We start from the raw sequence: 19,128 nt of genomic DNA, 5'->3' as shown, positions 1-19,128 counted from the left end.
CGCTCCTGCCACAAACCCCCCCCCACTCCCCGCTCCTGCCACAAACTCTCCGCCGCTTGCCGCACCTGCCCCCCCACTCCCCCCACCTGCATGTCACAGAGTTCTCCAAAGCTGTGTCGCCATGGCAACCGGACGCTCCTGCTGTGTGCGCATACAGTAACAAGTCGCCAAGTCTGGAAGGAGCGATGCATTATGGGAATCTTCTCTACACAGCTCAGCGGTTTTTTTTCCTGTTTGGCTTCTGATCTTCTGAACAGGTGAAATATGGGGAGACTTAAGGGCACTATTGAGACAACTGAAGGTATGCCTGCAGCTTGAGATTAACTCTTCATAGCTTCATTAGCCTTTCCTTCTCCTTTAAAAGCCAACACAATAAAATAAGAGGATGATACCTTAAGTAGCCATTTTACACTGATGGATACTGTATTTCTAATAAAGAACAAGAAGAACATCACTGCACGTGTTCCTAGAGAAGCAATTTAAAGAGCAGTATTCCAGCATTATCTCTTTAAATTCATCCCTACTTCTTTTACTATGGTAGTTTTCTTTACTCTCTTCTTATTTGTACCTTGAGTAATTCTTACCCTTTAGGCAGATATTTCAAAACTACGAGGCTTCCCCCAGGGGAAACAAGCAGTGGATGGGGTGGGGGGGGGGAAGAAATGCAAAGGCAATTGACATAAGATTTAAATGTAATGTGCATCTCAGATACATTTGGATTACTATATTAGACTTACTGTAAGGACAACAATGTAAATGTCTGTAACAATGTCATAAGGGAAGGATGGGGGCTAAACACAGCATGGCTTTAAAGAATATTTAATTCCAGAAACTACCCAAATCTCTTCCCTATAATGAGCTACAACACACAAAGATATGGCTGCTGTGCAATTCCCCGGCCTTGGCAGGCCTATTAAGCATATGTTGTCTCCATCTGCTCCACCAACCACCCTCCTAAATACACATGCCTAGCTTTATACTTTTAAACCTACATTAAAAACTGCCATTTTGGACCTCCACTGTTTTGGACTTTTGGGATGAGGTAGCATTCATCATCAATGACCCCTGTTTTCAAACTTGTGTTTTCTGTGTAGGTGGGTCCCTTTATTCTGTTCCTGTTAGGCTTATAGTCCAAGTTGTATATTTCTGCTTGTGTCCAATAGAGAAATCAAGCTTTTCTTGAAAAGCGGTGCAAATTCAATGGGGCTGACCCATTTCAGCAACTCTAGTAAAAATGATAAAAAAAAAACAAACAAACTACCATTTTTTCAATGACATATAAAGATTTGTAATTTGTAGAAATAATCATTTTGTATTTGTAATAATGTTTTATGCTTACATTTTTTGTAACTAATTTCTGAATCAGATATGTGAGAAAACTGCTGTGTTAAGCCTTAATTACTGATTTGCATGTGTTTAACACAGGACTGTCCAACTGGGCACGCTATCATGGGACTCTTCAAGGGATTTAAATGGTCTCCAGACTTTCCAAGACCTCTCTAGGCACAACGACATCTTTGTTTTAAATGGGAATTTTATCTTCAAAAGTTAAGAAGGACTGAGTGCTGAGTGCAACTATATGGAGATGCAAGGAGCACATTTTGATGCAACACCTTTAATAAATGTAGTGTTACATGCAACTCTCTGAAGGGAAAAGCTCAAGTTGTACACTGTGTTTGCAGATAAATGAGCCTTACTATAGTCTAAACAAGCATTTCACACCATTTCTGTGTACATGTCAATTCATTTGAAATTTTATATTATGAAGTTACATTCTGGTATCTGCATATCTTTTTAGGAGAGTTATGATGCAATAATTAAACAGTAGTGAAATTCAAGTATAGGACCCGTTATCCAGAAACCTGTTATCCAGAAAGTCCTGAATTATGGGAAAGCCGTCTTTCTTACACTCCATTATAAAAAAAAATCCTAACTCTGTAATAATAAAACAGTACTTTGTACTTGATCCAACAAATACATAAGTAATCCTTATTTGAAGCAAAACTATTCTGTTTGGTTTAATTAATGTTTAAAAAAAATTTCAGTAGAAATAAGGTATGGTGATTCAAATAACAGAAATATCACTTATCCAGAAAACCCCAGGTCCCAAGCATTCTGGATAATGGATCCCATACCTGTACTAAACAGTACTATAACTGTTCAAAATTAAATGTAATTTTATATGTAAATTTATACCAATGTAGAATAATAAATGATGCAGGCTTTTCATTAAATGAAAATTATATATCAAGACTTTAATTTTCTTCAGAAATTTGTATTATTTAAGAGACAAATACCAAAAAGTTACTTGGCCAAGATGTAAAATGTTGCAAAAATGTTAGATAGATTTTCATAAACCAATAGCAATTTGATGCACCAAGAATAAAATACCACATTTTTAGAAACTCAGCATGGTGGCTGTCCTTTGAAAAGTTATTATTATTATTATTGGTACCAGAAATAATCTCCTACAGGATCCCTGTTGGGTTGGTCCATAGACAAGGAATGGAAATATCTATACAAGGCTCAAAATAAGCGCTGTCTGTCTGGGTCATTTGTGTAAAACCTGCAGTTGGAAAATGTTTTTTTTTTTAGAATGCCAATCAGCCAATCAGTATTATATATATATACTATATTACAGGGGTGGCCAATATGTCGATCGCGGTCCACCAGTCGATCCCGAGTGGATTTCTGGTGGACTGTGATGAAGCCGGGTATGAAGTAGTGCTGCATGAATGCGTACGTATGCTGCGTCACGTATGCATGCATTCACGCTGCACTTCCACATCCCCGGTCATCGGATGATTGCCGATGAGAAAGGTCTGGCCACCCCTGCTGTACAACATAGTAGAGGGAGGGCACATTCTACAAAAATATAAGATGCCTGGGTGCTGGGTAGAAAGTTAGAAAATGCAAGAAACTCACAGGACTTGATGAAAAAACTTCTTGGAAAAGGTTTTAATATGTGACCGAAACGTCGATTTTAACACATTAAAGAATCTTTAAAATTATTAATCTCTATTCTCTACTTAAAACAGTTACAGGGGTAGTGTAGGCTGCCTTAATCTGGAAATCTTCTATTTTGTCTTGATTTAAAAAACATAAAAAATATAATAGATATTTAGATGTAGAGATAATTCTTATGTCTAACTTTTGTAACATTACGGTAAAAAGCTTAAATGTGCAACTACATGATACTAAATCCACACTGCTCCCCATTTTAGTTATTTCTTTTCATAGAACAACATTGCATGTTCTCACTTTTTTGATGGTTTGTCAATGCAGAGCATTTGCATCAATGTTTTCTTAAATGCAGGATGGCAGAATGGATATAGGAATGGGTTAATTAAGGAGTTTAGGAAGTAAAGCCAACATGTGACATTATAAAGAATTTGTGATATGCACCATGAGCAAAATCCTTCCCTAATAATTGTGAGAATAGAAAGTGGAGCCCAACATACACAGAATGTACCTACAAGAACAGCTAATGATTTGGCTATTTTTTTATCTTTGGATAAAGCTGCATTTTTGACTGGATCATAAGACATGGGCCTGACACACCCTGCAGTTACTTCACCTCTGCTTTCTCTATACTGACCAGGGCTGGTGTGACAACTTGTCAGCACAAGCCTAATGATTTGTATTTGTTTTTTACTTGATGGATGTTTGGTGCTTTTTTCTTTCATCCCACCTACATGGTTTGAGTTGATAGTAGAATCCACAAAAACATTGTCATCCTTTTTAAGATTACTTGCACTAACAGAACTTATGCAGGTTTTATTTTTCATGCGAGACCTTATATTAAAATATATGCTGAGATTAAAATATGCTATAGCAGTCATTGGGGTAAAGAAATCAAAAATAGAAGAATACAGTAGATAGTTAGTGGTATAATAGAATTCAGGATAGCATTCACCATCTGGTACCACACTGTATCCCACAAAGTACTCCCACAAAATGATTGCAGGGCCAAAGTTCAGGAAAGCTACAATCCACACAGCTGCCATCTTCATAAAGGCCAGTTTTATGTTCTTCTGCTGATCTTGGTATTTCACCTGGAAACAGAACAAAAGAAACATGATTGGTACATAACAGGTGGCACTGCAGCCCTAAGGCCCATATCCCCACTGGATCAATTCACAAGACCAGAGCCCATCACATCATATAAGAAGGGGGGGAACACACTTTATGGCATTGCACCGATTAAACTATAGTCATGTTTATAGTATATACACAATTAATTATAGAATAAGGAGAGCACCCCAACACCCCCAATTTACAAGACAAGTGTGTATTACATCACAAAAGGATAGGAACTCTGCCTTTATAACATAGCACTAATCAAATTATAAACATGCACATGGCACAGTGGCTTCTTAATTTTTTGGTTGAAAACATAACCATTCTTATAATGTTATGCTGATATAACAATTCTTGCTCAAAATAAAAATATGCCATTTATTACTATTATTATTATTATTACTACTATTACTACTACTACTAATTATAATAATAATAATACTATTTCTTTATTGCCTTATACATCATATTTCAACAATCACCTGAGCAAATACTTAGGAGGAAGCCACTTGATACATTTGCAAAATACTGTTCTAGACCCTGAATAAACAATATATTAATACAAACAATAGGCAGTATCAAACATTTATTTGGTGCACAAAATGTGCCAGGGACAATGAAGCACCATGGAGCACTAAGTGGCTAAATGTATGATTGCTTTGTGCACCAAAATAACATTTTCACATGCTATACTGCCTATGATTTGTATTAAATGATTGTAGAACATATTACAGTACTGATGTCTGACATCAGCAAGGAAAGGTAATTAGTAAGTCTCTAAGAGAAAGGTCCTTAGGATTTACTGCAGCCTGTGGTCCCTATTTATAAGTAATAATATTAGCATACTATATCACTTTCCATTGATTTTGGAAATGGCAAGTTTTTTTGCAAATCAAAGCAGCTATCCAAATAGTAATCTTTATAAAATAATTTTATGAGAATGGCATTTCAGACAAAATAATCACCGAAATGAAAAATATCAATATCAGTTACATTTTAACTAATGGGTTAGGCAAAGATATTTATAAAAAGGAAAATTAGTAGTCATATGATAATACAATATTTTTGTCAGTTTTACCCATACAGTATAGCAGTGATCCCCAACCAGTAGTTTGTGAGCAACATGTTGCTCCCCAACCCCTTGGATGTTGCTCCCAGGGGCCACAAAGCAGGTGCTTATTTTTGATTTCCTGGCTTGGAGGCAAGTTTTAGTTGCATAAAAACCTGGCATAATGCCAAACAGAGCCTTCTGTAGGCTGCCAGTCCACATAGGGGCTACCAAATAGCCAATTATAGCTCTTATTTGCACCCCCAGGAACCTTTTTCCATGCTTGTGTTGCTCCCCAACACTTTTTCCATTTGAATGTGGCTCACGGGTATAAAAGGTTGGGGATCTCTGCAGTATAGGGTAAAAATATTTAAAACCTCAACCATTTTTCCATATGTGATGTTTTATAAACAGGTCCCAATACCGACCAAACTGCCAATTTATGTCAGGAAATAGTATAGATATGTAGACGTTGATGAGGTGCTTTTTTAAAGGGGGAGGTAACTACAAGAAATAGTGCCCCATAAATCTTGACTTTCCTAATTGTATTTATTCCATTATTTTTAACCATTTAACCAAAACTTTTATTTCAAAGTTGAATTTGCCTTTCACTTTGCTGAGACGCAGCCGAGCACTCTTGGTCACAAACTTCCTTATGTTTTACAATCAGTTGCTCCGATTGCTCTGTTACATGTAAACCTAAACAAGAGCATGTTAAAGGAGAAGGAAAGTAATTTTGTCATTTTACTGCCAATAGACTCGCCACATCAATGCCACCTAGAACACTATATTTATTCTGCAAAAAGCTTTACTATATCTGAGTAAAGAGCCCTAGAAGTACAGATTCTGTTTTAGCTTGGTCTTCATAGCTTAGCTCTAGAGGCTGGTAGCTCTGATTACACATTCCTAAGGGAGGGTGGGGGAGTGAGTTTTATGAATTCTTACGGGAAGGGGGGGCAGGAGAAGGGAGAGAGGAGAGAGCTGTGCAGAGAGGGAGGAAGCCTGATACTAAAGAACATGTTTACAAAAAAGGAGACAAGAGATCCTGTGTTTCTTTTGATAGAGCTTTTCTGCAGCATTTCTGTGAGTGCTTATGGCTGTATTTACATAGACCTTTCTGATAAAGTTTATGTAGTTTTTACCTTTCCTTCTCCTTTAAGTTCAAATTCAATATTTTAGAAAAATGGTAAAAAGTAAACAAATAGAAAACAGTTTGAAATTTGAAAACAATATAGGGCATAATTACTAAGTAGAGTATTGGGATCCAGACAATTTGCAGTTAGTCTCTTTTTTTATTTTTTGTACTTTTTAGAAATTATTTTGCATTTTGTTTAACAACTGTCTGGTTGTTGGAGCCCAGTCTACATAAGCAACCAGGCTGTGGCATTAATTAGAGACTGGAAAAGTAATAGGAGAGGGCCTGAATAGGAAAACAATAATGACAATGTAGCCTCACAGATCAACAGACTTTTGCTGCCAGGTTCAGGGACCCCCCATTGGCTGTCGGCACTCCCCACCCACAGGTGTCCCTCCCCTCATGCATTTCACTTACGCACGATCATGGGAGGACATTGGGCAGTGGCTGGGGCCCCTGTAGGGGGTGGGGGGGTTAGGGGGAGGGGGACATGGTCGTCGGGGGTCGGTGTGGGGCCCTGGTGGGCTCTCCACTCCCCCCAGTCCGACCCTGTGTGTGAACCTTTTCCATCTTGGTTCATAAAATGCTGCACAAAGCAAAATAGAAGGGGAAAAGTGAACTATGCAATGGAAATTAATTACAGCAGTTAGTATGCAACATACAAACAATGTGACAAGTTTCATCTCCTTTGAATCAGAGGAATCCCAAACACTACCACATGTTGTTGTGATATTATATGGTCTCATTTATTTAAACAAAAAAACTGTTTTTAATTTTTTAAATTACCAGCCTTGTTTGCCTTTTGGTTTTATAACCTGACGTGTTCTTAATAAATGAGAAAATTGGAAAAAAACTTACAGCTTTGGTAACAGCCAGGAAACGATCAAAGCTGATTAAAACAATATTGTAAATGGTACATTGGCACAGAGTAGAGTCCATTGTAAGCAGGAGTTTGCAAACATGTTTCCCAAGCACCCAACCTCCACTGATAATATAATTTTGCAAAAATAGTGGGAGAGAGACTGTACCTAAATGAAAAGGATAAAACAAGGTATCAGATTCTAAATCTGTTTTAACAAGTTTCATAGTCAAAGGTTTTTCTACTAATTCATTTTTATGCTTTCATGGTTTCACAATATTCTTCTTAAAGTATTAAATGGGTTCGTTACCTAAGAGGTTATTGAATACAAACACAAACAGTCATTGACCCATTCTACCTTTAGATCAATATATTTTACTGCTTGATCTTAGCAGTGCTTTAGACAATTTAAAATGTGTTCTAATAACAACAGGACAGTCTGGAAATATGTGTGTGCTTGTGAAAAATGTTTACTGCATAGGCTTGAAAATCTTTTGTTGGAGCTTTGGCAATTTTGAGATTTATCAAGACTGAATTTCCTGCTTGATTATATAGGATTTCATTGAACCAAGATGTCTGTTTCATTCTTTTCAAGCTCTTCCAACAAAGTACTACACAATATAACTGATCAGAGCTCCCTACCTGTAAGGAAGTCACCGATGGCAAGGTTTAGAAGAAAGTAATTGCTTGGGGTTCTTAGGTTTTTGTTGACCAAGAAGCCCAGGATGACAAGTGCATTCCCAGTGCCGGTGACACAAATCACACAAGACATTAGTACAGCCTGGATAAGTCTCATTTCATCTGTGATTTCCTGGCTTTGATTAGAAGCGCTCACAGCACTGACAGAAATGTTATCTAAATGCACTAATGAGGCATTTCTGGGGTAGAAAATCATGGTGAACACATCAAAAATAGATTGATATTTGTCCTTGTTTTCTTGATAATTCTGCAAAAATAGAAAAAGAGCACTTATTCCAAATTTGCCTGAGACCTCCCCAGGATTAGTTAGTCAGTCAGAAGACAACTTACCCGCTAAGCATACCATAGCAATTGTAACACCATAGAATATTGCAGTGTTGTAGAAAATGTTCTCTTATGGATTTGCTGTACTTAATATATATATACCTGAGGTTGATCTAGGGACCTTTCCTCCTGAGTCAAATGATTTAATCTAGAGACCTATTTAAAATGAATAGCATGATTTCATTTTCCCTTTATTTTAACACCTTAACTAGTTCTGTAGAGACATCTGGAATGATTCAGGACTAACAAATTATGCTTTATATGACACAGTATAATATTCTCTTTTTTCTGTATTTTAATGCCAGCACACTGATAAAAATAAGGAGTGCTGAGTACAATAAGAGCAGAAAGTGAAGCCTTTTGCATGAGTTATGTTGTAAAGTTGGTACCCAGGACTGTCAGACTCTCCTCCCAGGACTAGTGTAGGCCTTTGATTTGAACAGTAATGAACACACAAGGCAAAGTAGGGCAGGCTGGAGTAAACCAACCAGGAAACGTATAGTTTCACAAGTATGAGCCACACACACTTTCAGCCAGCATATTCTCCTTGAAGCCTCCAGGATCCCCTGTCTCACACAGTGTCCAAGCTTCACACAGAGTGCCTTTTCTGAAGCCACAGTGCCCAAGCTTCCCCTAAACTGTCTCTCTCTCTCACTACAGCTCCCCCACAAGGCCGGTACCCTAATCCTACACACATAGGGGCATATTTATTATGCTGTGTAAAACGAAAAAACAGTGTAAAAAGTTGTGTAGAATAAATGGAGAAGTTTGCCGTCTGAATGCCAGATTTTATGCCGATATTATATGTAAGTTCCGGTGGAAGAAAAAAAATATGACGATTTTACACCATTTTTTACTCACAAACCTGGCAATGTGCGGCTAATTTTCTCACCGTTATTTTTACACTGCATAATAAATAGGCCCCTTATAATCCCACTCTGGCATACATTTGTCTGTGGGGCGCTACACCAAATACTGACTCCTCCTGGGAGCTTGAGCTGTCCTTACTAGCTAACCAGTCTGACTCTTGCTCCTAGAGTGAGATATTATCAATCTGCAGGTGGAGGCATTCCAGCAAAATCTGGGGAGCAATATATATATTTAAGTCTGATTGATTCTCTGAGGCAATTAGTATTTGGGAGAGAGCTGCATGGACCATTTTCAAAAAAGAAATTTGCTGCATACTAAGAAAAAAGTATGATTTACCTACTCAACTTAACATAGGTTAAAAAGAACGTGAGTGAGAGAGCTAGTTTCCTGCCCCTGCCCCCAACATAGGCAAAGTTACAGCAGTTGCAATAAGTGAAAGGCACTATTTGCCTCCCAGCCAGCAACTACCCTACCACAATGGCCCATATTGGGCTTTCAAGTTGATAATTTATGGTAATTTATAATTGTAAGTGGGGTTCCATTAATGCAAATCAGTTGTGCACAAAACTCCATACATTAAAGGTATCAAAATGGACTCCTTGTACTTGCGTATAGCTGAACTTGCAGCTGCTGCCTTCCTCCTGTTTTGAATCAAGTGCTGTGACATAGAGGAACCTTAGCTGCTGCCAGCTCAGGACCAGCCAGTAGCACCAGGGTTCCCTCAGCGCCCTGCTTCAATAGGTGTAGCACACTTGTGTGTAAAGAATAGGAGCGCAAGTCACTCTTACACTGAACAGCAGAAATGACTCCAACTAGACTTAAACAGCTCAGTAGGACTAATTTTGAGGCATTGACTGCATCTGGGCAAATTCCCCTTGCAAGGGAAATGACACTGGAATTTTGGATAAAAAACACTGCTTTAGGGTAAAAAAAACCCAAAACAATTGCACTTGAAATTCCACTTTATTCCTTGCACTTATGCTCACAAATGAGCCCTGATAAGACTGGCACTGGCAGCATGAGCGTCACATAGCAACCATCACTAATGTCACTGAGTGGGCCCTAGGCTGTGTTTCACAGGCCTGTGTAAGTGTATTTTAGGGTACCCATCTGTGCTTTTTTTTACCATTAGAGCCCCTGGCCATAAATGTGTTTTTTTTTACCATTACGACCAGCAGGAGGGGGGCCCGGATAATTTTTTTTGTATGGGGCCCAGGGATTATGATTTACTGGCAATTTTCAGGTAACGGTTGTTTTTTAATTATATGTTAAACATTTTCCATGATTGTAAATTAGAGGCATGGCCATTTAGATAAAAGGACATCCTTTTAAAATTTACTATTTGCCAATGCTGTGTATAAATGATTTCTTCACTCTTATGATGATCTGACCACTAGGTGGCACTGTGAGATTGTCTATAATATACATAAAATCAATATTTGTAGCTTCAGAAAAGGCCCAGTTGGCGCTGAAATGTTACTGCTGAATAGAGGCTGTGTGCCAGTAAAGGCATCACACAGAAGGAATACTATTTATTTAAAGAACTGTACTAGACTGGTAGGAAGTAGCCGCTGTGGCCCTGTAAGAATATTATTAGCTGTGCATATGGCTACTTGCAGGATGCTGCATAAAGCAGAAACAACTGGACTTGTTAAGTAATCATTGAAGACGTTTCACTACTCATCGGAGTAGCTTCTTCAGTTCAACTGACTGGTATGGGAAGTCCTCAGCATAATCCAATCACAATGTCACTTTGTAACTCTTCAGAAAGGTGACATCTGAAACTCACATTGGTCCCCATACACGTGAAGATTCGCTCGCTTGGCCAGGGCGTCAAGCAAGCGGATCTTCACCCGATATCCCCACCTACAGGTGGGGGAACATGTAGGCTAATTTGATCGTTTGGCCCTGGGGCCAAACGATCAAATTATAGTGGCGGCAATGGGGCAGTCGGATTGGGGACCGCATCAACGAGCCAGTCCCCAATCCAACTGAATGTTTTAACCTGCCTGATCGATATCTGGCCAATTTGAGGCCAGATATCGGTTGCGTATGGCCGTTTTTTCTGCCCCTACACGGGCCGATAAGCTGCCGAATCAGTCCAAGGGACCGATATCCGCAGCTACAATCGGCCCGTGTATGAGGACCTTTACTTTGAAAGGATTACCAAAGTATCAACTTATCGAAACAGGTGTTACTTGTTAGAGTTGCATGAATGGATGTGTGAAGATTTCTGAAACTGCCGGGGTACAGATGTTAGAACAGCATTGTATGTAGCAGATAGATGGTGTCAAAGGCCCCCTAAGGTGGCAGTATATTAGTTGATTTTACATATAGTTTTACTTTGCTTAAAGGTGATATTTCCATTTTCTTAGGGCGACGTCATGCAGGACAATGTAATTGACCTTTAAATTTTAGTAGTTCATTAAAGGGAAACTATACCCTCAGCATAATTACTTAATCAACAGTTTGTTTATTAAGTGGTGTGTTAAAGATTTCTACCAACCTAGAATATATATCAGTAAACGTTGCCCTTTTACATTATTTCTCTTGAGCCACCATTTTGTGATGGTCTGTGTTTCCTCAGAGATCACCTGACAGGAAATAATGCAGCTCTAACTGTAACAGGAAGAAATGTGGGAATAAAAGACAGAATTTTGCCGATTACTTGGCTGATGTGCCCTAACGTGTATGTGTGACCATAGTTTGTGTGCTCCATGAAATATACATTTTAATAAAAATGGTTTATTCAGATGAAGCAGGGCTTTACATATGAGCTGTTTATTCTGTATATTTTTACAGAGAACTATGTTTGGAGGCATAGTTTTTCTTTATATCACTTGGCAGGCAGTTGTTACTTGAATATCCATAAGGGTAAGTGAATAGCACAGTACTATCTCAACTTGTAGCACTGCTGGCAACAGTATACCCGAGCCCCTACTTATTTTGGGAGAACAGATGCTCTGTGAATGAATATATTATTGGTGCCTCAATAAAGTTGTGAAAATAAATACCAGCCTGCATGTTGATGTGGTCCTCATCCGACAGGTCTTCAATCCAGCCCTTTATCAAGCCTATTAGTACAAATACAAACAAGGGTTTAAATACCCACAGTAAGAGGAGGGTCCATCCATATTCACCTCCATTTAACCCATAGTATTCTATTACTGTTAATAAACTTGAAAACATGGTAGTTAGGTTTGCCAGTAATTCAGTAATTCACCAATCAAGTTGATTCACCACCAGCTGAGGTAGGTATTTAATTTGCAATCTCATTTTTTCTACCACTGGCCTGCCTACAATCCACTTGTAATGCATAGTACCGAGCAAACAGCCTTCCTTAGCATGATAGGCCCTGAACCCTATAAAGTAGGACATTTTTGGCTGGGGAGCTCAGCCCATTTATTCTACCAGTGAACCACACAAAATCAACATATGCAGATTAGGAAAGGGAAGGGCTAAAGAGAGGCTGAATCTTGCACAAACTGAATCCAGGATTTGGTGCATCCCTTTTTAAAATAAAATATAATTTTATATGTCAATTTATACCAATGTAGAATAATGAATGATGCAGGCTTTCATTAAATGAAATGAAAATGATATATCAACTCTTTGCTTTGCCTAAGAAATCTTTATTGCTTAAGAAACAAATACCGCAACGTTACTTGGCCAAGATATAAAATGTCCCAAAACTGCTATGTTAATAACAATATCATAAACCATTCCAAAAGCAATTTGATGCACCTAAAATAAAATACAACATTTTAAGAAACCCAGCATGGCGGCTCCTACAGAAGACCTTCTGGTCCATAGACAAGGAATGGAAATATCCATGCAAGTGTCATACTAAGTGCTATTTGTCCATGTCATTTTTGTAGAGAGTGATGTAAAACCTGCAAGTGGAACATTTCTTTCTTAATTTGAAAGACATAAAAATATAGTAGATATTTAGATGAAGAGCTAATTCTTATGTCTGGCTTTTGTAACATTACGGTAAAAAACTTAAATGTGCAACTACATGATACTAAATCCACACTGATTTCTATTATAATTATTTCTTCTCATAGAACAACATTGCATGTTCTCACTTTTTTGATGGTTTGTCAATACAGAGAAGTTGCATCAGTGTTTTTTTAAATGCAGGATGGCAGAATGGATATAGGAATGGGTTAATTAAGGAGTTGAGGAAGTAAAGCCAACATGTGACATTATAAAGAATTTGTGATATGCACCATGGGCAAAATCCTTCCCTAATAATTGTAAGAAAAGAATATGGAGCCCAACATACACAGAATGTACCTACAAGAACAGCTAATGATTTGGCTATTTTTTTATCTTTGGATAAAGCTGCATTTTTGACTGGATCATAAGACATGGGCCTGACACACCCTGCAGGTACTTCATCTCTGCTTTCTCTACACTGACCAGGGCTGGTGTGACAACTTGTCAGCACAAGCCTAATGATATGTATTTGTTTTTCACTTGATGGATGTTTGGTGCTTTTTTCTTTCATCCCACCTACATGGCTTGAATTGATAGAAGAATCCACAAAAACATTGTCATCCTTTTTAAGATTACTTGCACTAACAGAACTTTTGCAGGTTTTGTTTTTCATACGGGACCTTATATTAAAATATATGCTGAGATTAAAATATGCTATAGCAGTCATTGGGGTAAAGAAATCTAAAATAGAAGAATACAGCAGATAGTTAGTGGTATAATAGAATTCAGGATAGCATTCACCATCTGGTACCACACTGTATCCCACAAAGTACTCCCACAAAATGATTGCAGGGCCAAAGATCAGGAAAGCTACAATCCACACAGCTGCCATCTTCATAAAGGCCAGTTTTATTTTCTTCTGCTGATCTCGGTATTTCACCTGGAAACAGTACAAAAGAATCATGATTGGTACATAACATAAGTTACTGCAGTCCCATGCAGTATTTATGACATAGCACTGATTAAATTAATTTTTTGGTTGATTACATATCCATTTTTATAACTTTATACTGATTTTACAATTCTTGCCCAAAATAAAATATGCTACTTATTACTATTATTTTTAAAATCAATGTTCCTTTGTTGGCTTCTAGAACATATTTCAACAATCAATTAAACCAAATACTTAGGAGAAGCCACCTAATACATGTGCAAAATACTGCCATAGACCCCAAATAAACAATATAATAATAGAAACTATAGGCAGTATCAAACATTTATTTGGTGCACAAAATAATAATAAATGTATCCAAAATGTATACCATATCAAAAGGACATATTGTACTGACTATCTATTTTAATTTCCTTCAAAATAACAAGCTTTATATCCCCTTTGAATCAGAGTATTACCAAGCATTACTCCATGTGGTTGTGATAGAGTCTCATTATTTTTTTTTTTTTTAAATTACCAATCTTGTTTAATAAATAAAAAGATTTGACAAAACTTACAGCTTTGGTAACAGCCAGGAAACGATCAAAGCTGATTAAAGCAATATTGTAAATGGTACATTGGCACAGCAAAGAGTCCATTGCAAGCCAGAATTTGCAAACATGTTTTCCAAGCACCCAACCTCCACTGATAATATAACTTTGCAAATACAGTGGGAGAGAGACTGTACCTATATGAAAAGGATAAAATAAGGTATCAGATTCTAGCTTGACCAGGTTGATTCTGGTTGAACAAGTGAGTTTCATAGTCAAAGGTTTGAACAAGAAATACATCACTTGTTGTAACCCAATGTATCATAATCCATGTGATTTATATCCCATGTGATGTATATATGTAGGCTTTGACCTTTTCTAAACTAATCTGCAGTTCTACTTATTAATATTCATGTTTTTATGGTTTCATTATATACTTCCCAAAGTATTAAATGGGTTAGTCACCTAAGTAGTTAGTGAATACAAACAGAAACAGTCATTGACCGATTCTACCTTTTAATCAATATATTTTACTATTAATTTACTAATTTGATATTTTTGGTTGATGATCTCCATGAATACCAACGGGATAGTCTGAAAATATGTGTGTGCTTGTGAAAAATCAAGCTTACTTACTGGGCTGGAAAATCTTTAGTTTGAGATTTGGTACCTGATAAACCTTTATGTATATTTAGCAATATTGAGATTTATCCCAGAAAATATAGTATTTATTTCAACCAGGATGTTTGTTTTATTCTTTTCAAGCTCTTCCAACAAAGTTCTACACAATATAACTGATCAGAGCTCCCTACCTGTAAGGAAGTCACCGATGGCAAGGTTTAGAAGAAAGTAATTGCTTGGGGTTCTTAGGTTTTTGTTGACCAAGAAGCCCAGGATGACAAGTGCATTCCCAGTGCCGGTGACACAAATCACACAAGACATTAGTACAGCCTGGATAAGTCTCATTTCATCTGTGATTTCCTGGCGTTGATTAGAAGCGCTCACAGCACTGACAGAAATGTTATCTAAATGCACTAATGAGGCATTTCTGGGGTAGAAAATCATGGTGAACACATCAAAAATAGATTGATATTTGTCCTTGTTTTCTTGATAATTCTGCAAATATAGAAAATGAGCACTTATTCCAGATTTGCTTGAGATCTCCCCGGGATGAGTTAGTGAGAAGACAACTTACCCGCTAAGCATACCATAGCAGGTGTAGCACCAAAGAATATTGCAGTTGCAGAAAATGTTCTCTTATGGATTTGCTGTACTTGTTAATATATATATACCTGAGGTTGATCTAGGGACCTTTCCTCCTGAGTCAAATCATTAAATCTAGAGACCTACTTGAATATGAATAGAGTGATTTCATTTTCCTGTTCCTTAACTAGTTCTGTTGAGACAGCTGGAATGTTTCAGGCCTAACAAATTGTGCTTTACATTAAACAGTACAGGTATGGGACCTATTATCCAGAATGCTTGGGACCTGGGGGTTTCCGGATAAGGAATCTTTCTGTAATTTGGATCTTCATAACTTAAGTCTGCTAAAAATAATTTAAATATTGAATAAACCCAATAGGATTGTTTTGCCTCCAATAAGGATTAATTATATCTTACTTGGGATCAAGTGCAAGGTACTGTTTTATTATTACAGAGAAAAAGGAAATCAGTTTTAAGAATTAAAATTATTTGCTTATATTGGAGTCTATGGGAGATGGGCATTTCGTAATTCAGAGCTTTCTGGATAATGGTTTTCCGGACAAGGGAACCTATACCTGTATAACATTCTTTTTCTGGTTTATAATGCTAGCACACTGATGAAAATAAGGAGTGCTGAGTACAATATTGGTGTATGGTAAATCCCTTTTTCCATTTGCCCAGTCGATTGGTGTCAATAAATGTAAATAAAATGTTGTAAAAGTTTAATCAGTAGCAGTTTTGAGGATTTTTAGATGGGTAACAAAGTGCAAAGTTACAATTATCACAATCATCAAGCGTTACGCCTAAACGAAGTCTGCCTACCATGTATGAGAAGATTTCCTTCCTACAACAAAGTACTTGGAAAGTAGATGTCAGCCCCTTATGTGATCAGTCTCTGCATCACTGGTAGATGCTGCTGCTATGGTGTTCTGTAAAGTTGGTTTTAAACCAACCTAAACCTTGGATTACATCTTCCAGTAATAGCAAAATCAAGAGCTAAAGCATGCTAGGGTGACATCCAGCAACATCTGGGGATATATATATGTAGGGACCCATATATATATAAGAATCTGATTGACTCACTGAGGCAACCAGTATTTTGGGAGCTGCAAGGACCATTTTATACTTTCTAAAAAGAGATTTGAGAGCTGCATACCAAAAAAATATTATTTACTTACTGAAATGACCCTCTGGTAAGAAAAATGTTTGGCAAACCATATTAGTACAGACAAGATTTTACAGCATAAATCTATGATTATATATACATAAGGAATGTACAAGGTCATATTTTCTATATAGGCACCTGAAGGCCTGTGACAATGCTAGCAATTTTAGGCGGCAGCCCTGGGAATGAAGCTAAATCCACTCAAGGGATACCCCAATCTGTGCATGCACAGTTATTTTATTTATAATCTGTTATTTATATAGTGCTACCATATTCCACGGCACTTTACAGAGATTATACACCATTAACATATGTGTTCTTTGCACCTTGCCCAGCACATTTTTAGATTACTGCAGGTTTCTGTTCTCCATTTTGGTCTACTTTTTTAAATGAGCAATAAGGGACTAAAAGCACTTTTTTGCACCACTTAAAGTTCTTGCTTAGTGATTACTTAATAGTAAGTAACTTTTCACTAGGGTTAGTTAGCCAAAAGATAAGGTGCTTGGAAAAATTGGTCCATTTGTGGTCTAAACAGGCAATAATATATGGCCATTTTTAGGTAACTGCACTTTAATTATGTGTTTTTTAATTTATTTTACAGATTTTACATAATTGTGAGGTGAGAGGCATAGCCATCCAGAAAAACTGAAATCCTTAAATCTACCATCTATTTGCTAATGCTGTGTACGTTTGCTTTTCTCTTTGCTTCGATCTGACCACTAGGTGGCACTGTGAGATTGTCTATAATATACATCTTATGATCAATATTGGTAGCTTCAGAGGCCCAGTTGGCTCTGAAATGTTACTGAATAGAGGCTGCATGCCAGTAAAAGCATCACACAAAAGGAATACTACAGAATTGTACTAGACCAGTAGTAGCCGCTGTGGTTCTGTATGAATATTATTGGCTGTGTATATGACTGACTATGGTTCATAAACAGAAACATTTTAAAAGTGCTGCTGAGAAGCTTTACTTCCTTATTCACCTTTTTTAAAATCTATATAATTTATTTTTTACATATGGGTTTACTTTGCTTTAAAGTGATATTTGTATTTTCTTAAGACAATCAACGCTGGATTTCTAAGTAAGGCGCCAGAGGCCGTCCCCATCCCCAGCTGAGGATTGCGCACATGCGCATCCATTTATTTCTCATACGCAGCCAAGGGGTTCTGCGCATCCTTTCCCCAGTGTTCCGTATGTGAGATGCAGGTGGGTGGCATGCCGCCCCTAAATTTGTGCTGCCCAAGACCCGGGCCTTTGTTGCCTTGCCACAAATCTGGGCCTGAGGACAATGGCACACAGGGCAATGTTAGCAACCTCTGAATTTTAGCAGTTCATTAAAGGAAAACTATATCATAAGAATAATTATTTAACAAAGAGTTTGTTTTATATTATATTAAGTGGCCTATTAAAGCATCTTACCAAACCAGAATATATATCAGTAAATATTGCCCTTTAATGTCCTTTCCCTTGAGCCACCATTTAGTGATGGGCTGTGTGCTCCCTCAGAGATCACATGACCAGAAATAATGTAGCTCTGTAACCTGAAGAAGTGTGTGAATAAAAGACAGAACTTTGTCCATTATTTGTCTGATGTGCCCTAACCTTTACGTGTGTCCATGGGTTTGTTTATGTGCACTGTGAATCCTATCATCCCAGGGGGCAGCTCTTAATACTTAAATTGACAAATTTCTATTTAGGATTACCCAGTGTCACATAGTACTAAAAAATAGGGTTGCAACCTGTATAGTTTTGAACAAGACAGCTCAGTTTTAACCTTCAGTCAGAACCTTGTATCCGGTTGTGAACATTCTGAAAACCGGGCAGAAACTCCCTGAATTGCGTCCAGCGGACTCAATAACCCCCCATCCCTGACATCATAATGCAACCATAATACATCATCACATGGTGACATTTTGCGATGAAGTCAGCAGCTTGATGATGATGTCAGTGATGCACAACGCCAACGTTATCATGCAGGTCCCTTTGTCTGCATTTAAAACCCGGAAAGGGTGGCAACCCTAGTAAACATATATATGTTTTTATGAAAATTATTTATTTAGATGAAGCAGGGTTTTAAGTATGAGCTGTTTAATGTAATATATTTTTATAGAGACCTACATTTTTTTGGAGGTATAGTTTTCCTTTAAATCACTTGTCAGTCAGTTGTCACTTGCATATCCATAAGGGTAAGTGAATAGAACAGTACTATCTCAACTTGTGGCACTGCTGGCAACAGTATACCCGAGCCCCTACTTATTTTGGGAAAACAGAATGCTCGGAGAATGATTATATTATTGGTGCTTCCACCAGTCATTAC

General features: G+C 37.5%; 2 protein-coding genes across 2 annotated transcripts; both read right to left on the bottom strand.

Moving 5' to 3' along the window:
- Window positions 1-3,018: 3,018 nt before the first annotated feature.
- Window positions 3,019-8,017, bottom strand: hrh4.g3 (histamine receptor H4 gene g3). Its single transcript, XM_031904598.1, has 4 exons — window positions 7,765-8,017; window positions 7,122-7,291; window positions 3,656-4,055; window positions 3,019-3,086 (listed from the first exon to the last, which is right to left on the bottom strand). Exons 1-4 carry the CDS (start codon window positions 8,015-8,017, stop codon window positions 3,019-3,021), a joined length of 891 nt encoding a protein of 296 aa, XP_031760458.1.
- Window positions 8,018-8,027: 10 nt separating this feature from the next.
- Window positions 8,028-15,504, bottom strand: hrh4.g2 (histamine receptor H4 gene g2). Its single transcript, XM_031904597.1, has 4 exons — window positions 15,252-15,504; window positions 14,467-14,636; window positions 13,315-13,897; window positions 8,028-8,068 (listed from the first exon to the last, which is right to left on the bottom strand). Exons 1-4 carry the CDS (start codon window positions 15,502-15,504, stop codon window positions 8,028-8,030), a joined length of 1,047 nt encoding a protein of 348 aa, XP_031760457.1.
- Between the last annotated feature and the right edge of the window lie 3,624 nt (window positions 15,505-19,128).

This window comes from Xenopus tropicalis, chromosome 6, assembly GCF_000004195.4.
Source record: "Xenopus tropicalis strain Nigerian chromosome 6, UCB_Xtro_10.0, whole genome shotgun sequence".
In the NCBI taxonomy this organism is placed as follows: domain Eukaryota; kingdom Metazoa; phylum Chordata; class Amphibia; order Anura; family Pipidae; genus Xenopus; species Xenopus tropicalis.
The sequence above is the reverse complement of the archived record's forward strand: the minus strand, read 5'-3'. Positions and strand labels throughout refer to the sequence as shown.

Excerpts from the sequence above, each read along its gene's own strand:
- hrh4.g2 (XM_031904597.1), bottom strand. The coding sequence starts at position 15,504 with ATGATTTTCTACCCCAGAAATGCCTCATTAGTGCATTTAGATAACATT. Across the intron at positions 14,637-15,251 it reads CATCGGTGACTTCCTTACAG|GTACAGTCTCTCTCCCACTG; the intron begins GTAGGGAGCTCT and ends CTTTTCATATAG. Across the intron at positions 13,898-14,466 it reads TCCTGGCTGTTACCAAAGCT|GTGAAATACCGAGATCAGCA; the intron begins GTAAGTTTTGTC and ends TACTGTTTCCAG.
- hrh4.g3 (XM_031904598.1), bottom strand. The coding sequence starts at position 8,017 with ATGATTTTCTACCCCAGAAATGCCTCATTAGTGCATTTAGATAACATT. Across the intron at positions 7,292-7,764 it reads CATCGGTGACTTCCTTACAG|GTACAGTCTCTCTCCCACTA; the intron begins GTAGGGAGCTCT and ends CTTTTCATTTAG. Across the intron at positions 3,087-3,655 it reads AAGCACCAAACATCCATCAA|ACAAAATAGAAGATTTCCAG; the intron begins GTAAAAAACAAA and ends TTTTAAATCAAG.